Source organism: Nannospalax galili, unplaced genomic scaffold (assembly GCF_000622305.1).
Source record: "Nannospalax galili isolate Female #2095 unplaced genomic scaffold, S.galili_v1.0 scaffold1009, whole genome shotgun sequence".
NCBI lineage: Eukaryota > Metazoa > Chordata > Mammalia > Rodentia > Spalacidae > Nannospalax > Nannospalax galili.
Window position 1 is genome coordinate 1525443 of NW_008360054.1, and position 5893 is coordinate 1531335.

At 45.3% G+C, this 5893-nt stretch overlaps 1 protein-coding gene across 2 annotated transcripts in view; it reads left to right on the top strand.

Annotated features, from left to right (window-relative positions):
- The first annotated feature begins 376 nt into the window (after positions 1-376).
- Znf558 (zinc finger protein 558) overlaps positions 377-5893 on the top strand; it is a 25402-nt gene continuing 19885 nt past the window's right edge. Inside the window, exons 1-6 of one of the 2 annotated variants that reach the window (XM_029559175.1) lie at positions 377-969; positions 1162-1251; positions 3124-3383; positions 4009-4130; positions 4675-4763; positions 5306-5432. In XM_029559175.1, coding sequence (XP_029415035.1) covers positions 4070-4130; positions 4675-4763; positions 5306-5432 — 277 coding nt within the window. In that variant the 5' untranslated portion in view covers positions 377-969; positions 1162-1251; positions 3124-3383; positions 4009-4069. The remainder of the gene's footprint in view (positions 970-1161; positions 1252-3123; positions 3384-4008; positions 4131-4674; positions 4764-5305; positions 5433-5893) is intronic. The other variant, XM_008824150.3, reaches the window with a different exon arrangement.

The window sequence follows — 5893 nt, forward strand, 5'->3', positions numbered from 1 at the left end:
TTTCTACCGCTAAACTAATCCCTGCCCACAGAACTAAGCTCCACCTACAGGCAGCCGGAGTCACACACAGCCTGGTCCCCGCCCTCACCAAGGCCCTGGAACTGCGCCCGCCCCACCACCAACTCGGGCATCCTAGGTGGGTTCCTACTACACTCTGGTTCCCTTTCATGGTCTTCCCACACAGACCACGCCGCCAGGAACAACACGAGTCTCCGTTCCATAGCCCAACCTGGTACGTACTCATTAATTAAACTGAAAAGAAACACTTAACAATCAAGGAAGGTGCGCTTCCACCCTACCCGCCCACCAAGTTTCGCAGTAATCGCTTCGAACTTTTGAGCGGAAGTCGTCTGCAGGGTGGCTGGGCACAGGACCGGAAGCGGAAGCTGGGGCGGTGCTGAAGGAGGAATCGCGCTCTGGACTGCTGGTCTGGTTGAGACTGGGGTCGGCGCCTCTAACCCGGCGGAGGGCTGGACCGAATGAGCACCGGAGGGGAAGAGGCGTGGGCCAAGGGTATCCTAGGCCGGCTTCTGTGGAATCCTGTTTCCTTCCCTGAGCCCTCAGGCTGCTTTCTCAGCTCAGCGTTAAAGCCGGCTCTCTTCACCTTCCAGAACCTTTGGCTTAGTGTTGGAGGTGCTGCTGTCTCAGATTGAGGCACGGTGCACAGAACTACTTTAATCCAGCGGGTGGCGGCAAAGGGCGCTGGTCTGTCTGTATCCTGCAGTACACGGAGCAGCTCCCACAACAAAGAGCAATAGCGCCTAAGGGGGAAACCGTTTAAATTTCTGAAGTTCTGGATGGACGCAGTATATACTGTTTACAGTTCAGCAGAGTCACTTTTAGGTCTTTTAAGTCACAAAGGCGTGTTTACAGCATCAAGTTATCGTACACTCTTCTGTCAGATGAGTTGAGTAACAAATGGACACAGCAGTTCAGCTGCTGTCCCCTATTTTGAGCATACTTGAATAGGTAAGTACAGTTCCCACCCACAGGCTGGGCTCCTGTTACATGCTAAATCTGTAAATGCAAATCTGGAAGGAGAATGAATGGAGGTGTGTGTGTGTGTGTGTGTGTGTGTGTGTGTGTGTGTGTGTGTGTAACAGCTGTAGGACTTTCTAGAAAAGACATCAGAATCAATCTCAGTTGCTTTTTCCCCCTCAGACAAGAAAAGCATTTGTCAAACTCAGATTTGTGTTGAATCGGTCACAGTGTCCACCTGCCCTCTTTGATCTATGGATTTCATGTAACCAGGTGAGTACCAAGTGGAGCTTTGAGACTACAGGATTCCAACAGGCTCCACAGTGTAAAACTACTGTAAGACTTTTCTTTTTCTTGTAACAAGCTGTAACCACAAGGATATAATAACTTAAGAAAGGGTTATCTTAGTATTATTTATGTTTGATGATATATATTCAAGGGAAAGACACTAATGTGTAGTAATAAATATAGTCAGATACATTAAGTACACAAAATAATATTATAAATATATAAATACACATTTTTTCTTGCATGTCCCAGTTGTAAAAATTTTAAAGAAGTATAAATTTTAAAGAAGTAAAAATACATAAGATATTTATGTGTATTTTTAAGTAAACTATCAGGCTCCTTGGTATCATTCTTCAAGCTCTATTCTGTTTGATGTCTGAAACCTATGTTTTCATGAAGCTTTAAAGTGCATGGACCATCTGTGAAAAAGATGTTTTGAACTTCCTTATGTTAGTAACCGAAATTTGAAATTGAATTGACAGAGGACAGGTGAATAGGGTGGAGGACATTGAGCTTTCAGAATAGTAGGCAATCCAGGACAGTTGGTTACTTATGAGCTGGGCCCTGGGCTCTGTGTACAAGGACCCTGGAGAACCAAAACAGACTTTGTTCTGCCTCCATGGAGTGTACATTCTAATGGGGAAAAACCCTGATGATGAGAATTTTGTGGGTCATGGTCTCCTTAGAGACAGGGAAGACATTTGGGAGGGAATAGTAATTACATTGAGAACTGATGATGGGGTTGAATCTAGCTAGTCATAGGGTTCGATTAGGGGTAGCAATATGATTCTGAGAGCACTGCATGTTGTGAGAACTTCATGAGGAATGATACTGACAGGAGAGAGCCCAGCATGCTTCCTGAAGGATAAGGGAATACTTCAGGGAAAACAGCAGAGGGAAAAAGACATAAAGCAGACCTGACTGGGAGGCAGAAGCAAACCTACTTGTTTCTAGATTATGCTCTTAGGACAGTGGGAAGACACTGAAGAGCGGGGATCAGGAGGATAGGATGGTGTGCATATTGTCTAAACTTGTTAGGTGAAATGGAGGTGAAATGGACTTGAGGATTCAAAGAGGCAAGAGTAGAAGGGAGAAGTTTGGGATGAAATGATTGTTTCTGAAGCATAGATGATGGCTGTGGAATAGGAATGAAGTAGAAGATCTGGGAGCTTAAAACTGAGGGAACGTGACAGTGCTGCTGTTCACATATGTTTTTGTCAGTTGTTTGCTCCATGTTCCTGTCTCCTGCAAACAGCCTCCCGTCCCTCCCCCCACATCTGCCTTTACTTTACCTCTCACAGGACCTTTCTTGTTCGTACTAAAGGAGATCAGGGCCAAGTGTGTCTAGGGCTACCCTGTCCACTGTGGACAGCTATTTCAGTTAAACTAGTGAAGTCTCTGTATAATGAAAGAGTCATTGTTTTTAATCACACTAACCACATTTCAAGACTCAGTAACTGCCAGGTGAGATGGAAGCCAGTCTGGTCTACATAGTGAGTTCCAGGGCAGCTGGGGCTATAGGGAGAACCTATCTTATTAAAAAAAAAAAAAAAAAAGACTCAGTAACTACATGTGGGTTGTTAGTGGCTACCATATTGAACAGAGCAGCATTATAGAACATTTCTTCATTACTGAAAGTTCTCTTGGGCAATTCTGGCATAAGAGTAGCCCATCCACTGTGACCCTTGTCCAATAATGATGTTTCCAAGGTAAGGCCAGAACCACTGAACCTGCATAAACAGAGACACCCCCTCCACACACACACCTTCTTCCCTAACTGAAGACTTAAGCTACCACACAATGTTGAAGGGGCTTGGAGCATGACTCTCTCTTTCTTCTTTCCCTGTGGGGGTGCAGCTGGATCCCAACTGATACCAAGTGAGAGAAACTACACATACATGACTGCAGATTGGGTCCATGATGGGAGAAGAAAGGAGACATGCTCTACCTGTAGAGGGCACAGGAGGAAGTTCTCCCACAGCAGCCTGAGTCAAGTTTAATGGGAAAATCAGTGCTACTTGTTTCCTGTGGCTGCTGCCTCAAATGACCACAAACAGTAGAATCAGATAATGTGGAAACATGGATTTATTCTCTTGTAGTTTTGGAGCTCAGAATTTGTAAGTGTGTCAGGTCACTTTCCTTCAGGCCCCAGGGGAAAACGCCTCTTCCATCTTGTACAGACTTTCCATGTTCCTTAATTTGTGGTCCTCTCTTTTTTCTTTTTTTTACTTTTTGAGGCAGGGTCTTACTATGTAGCCCTGGCAGGCCTCAAACTCACAGAGATTGGCTGAGGGGTCATGGCAGCCTCAGTTAGCCACTGGGTCAGGAACACAGGAAAAGCTACTGAGAGCTGGAGACTGGCATCCAAAGTTGGTGGGGGTGGAGGCACTCTGGGGACTAAATTTGAAGCCTATGGAATCTGACACTGTATCCAAGTAGACTGCCAGAAGTGAAGTGAATTATCGAACACCCACTTGGTGTCCACTTCAGAACCTCTTGCTTGCTGGTGCTGAGAATTCTTATTGATTGTGGTGTGAGAGCAGAGGGAAATCAGATGTTTTGTTTCTGTGGGTTTTTGTTTTTGTCTACAAGCACAACCTGCCCAGGAGAATAAAGACCCAATGTGCGAAACAGATTGCACATTTTGAAGGAAGGCAAGTTAGAGAAGCGATGAGAAAGGCTTGTTTTTATAACCTTGGGAGGGAAAATAACTAGGCTGACTTTGTCTCCTTTTTATTCCAGAGTGCTGCCCTGGGTGCCTGTGGGAGTCAAAGGAGGTGTTTCCTAATCTACCCACTGCCCTATGTTCAGGAGCTCTGCTGTTGGAGTCAGGATGACAGCCACTGTCCTACCTCCCACATATAGTGAGTCACTGGATCCCACCAGTCCTCAAAGTCAGGTTCAAAGGCCCCCAGGCTCACAGTGCAGCAAGGGGAAGGGGCTAGGTATCCATTGAGGAAGCTGGGACATAGCAGGTAAGGCAAGAATAGAGCCAAGTGGTCCTTAGATGCGATGGGAATCTTTTAAGATGGGACATACCTGTCAGGCTTCAACATGGAGGTGATAAGTCACTTTTGAATTATACCTTTAATTGTTGCTGGAATAAATGGTGATGCTGCAGAGCATCAGTTTCCTTATGCGTGGATACATCCTCTTCCTCACAGGCAGTCAGAGCCCATGAGCCTTATAGTTTAGCTAAGGTGAGACAGGACTCTGCCCTACTTCCTGATGAAAGCTGTGACTGTGTATCTCTGCAGGGGTGGAGGAGTGTGCTGTGTGTATGTGCATGTGACTGTGCATGCTGCAGGTGTTTGGGGGTGTATAGTCAGTCACAGGTTGATAGCTGAACTTCCAGAGCATCACAACTCAGGATATCCTGTTTCTTATCATTTATTTCTTCTTCCCCAGTTCAGTCCTCCCTGTACCCAGTGTCTCCTCAGAAAGGATTCACAGGAAAAGAAAGACTATCCAGTGAAGTCTTCAAAAACTTGTTAAAGGTGAGTAAAATCTTTTTTCTAAGTCATTACTCCTTATACAGAACTTGTTACTGCAGGCGCTTGTACATCCTAAAACCAGGTCTGTGCACATCCCAGTATCTGTAGTTACTTGATGGGAAATAAGAGATTGACTCTGTCAACATTCACTGCATTCTCAAAGCTCCTTCCATAGTCCTGACGATATCACATAGTTCCTGAGAGTTTATTGGGAGGCCAAGGAAAGGCATGACTCTGTCCTGCTTTCGGAGAGAGAATTATCTCTTTCATAGGAGAAGTATTTATTTGTGTATGCAAATGCATCTCCTCTTTCTGCACTATCCCAGCCCTGGGAAATTAGATTTCAGGTGCTCAGAGTCTGAGTGGAAAAAAAAGTGAGTTTGGAAGGTGCGGCAGTAGACAGGAGAGGAGCCAGGGGGAGCGTCATTCAATCTTGTCTGCACACTTTGAGCTCTGGGCTTCCTTCTGTGGGTCTGCCATCTTGGGCCTTCTTTCTGTTCTCATTGGTGAGGTCTTTCGCTAAGCTGTGGTATGTGATGGTTTAGGACCTGGTGACCTTTGAGGATGTCACTGTGCAGTTTACACAGGAAGAGTGGATGTTGCTGGACCCTTTACAAAGAACTCTGTACAGGAAGGTAATGCTGGAAAACTGGAGGAACCTGGCCTCACTTGGTAAGCTACCATCAGCCCTGTGACTCAGAACAAGACTTTGATTCCAAATTTTTTTTTCCTCCTCAAATATGTCTTTTTCTTTAATTTGTTGAATTTTTGTGTGTGTATATCATATAGAACATCCCACACAATCTTATTCATCTATATACCCACTTCCCAAATGGTACCCTCCCATAGCTCTCCACCCCTACACACTGGAGCCGATATACTCTGTCATTCCTGTTACTATTCACTGTGTTGTCACCACCCACAGCCATTCTCCAGTGCTTGTCCCTCTGCTGAATCTAGTCGGCCTATCTAGAGAGCCTTGTTTTAGGAAGATCAGCTGTTCCTCATCTAGCAGCAATCAGTTGTCAATATTCCTTTACATAAGATTGGGGTCTGCTGTTCATTTTCCCAGTTTTATGTTGGGTTACTGTTTGGGAGTCTCTTGGGCCACCCTGGCCAATAACTCAAAGGAA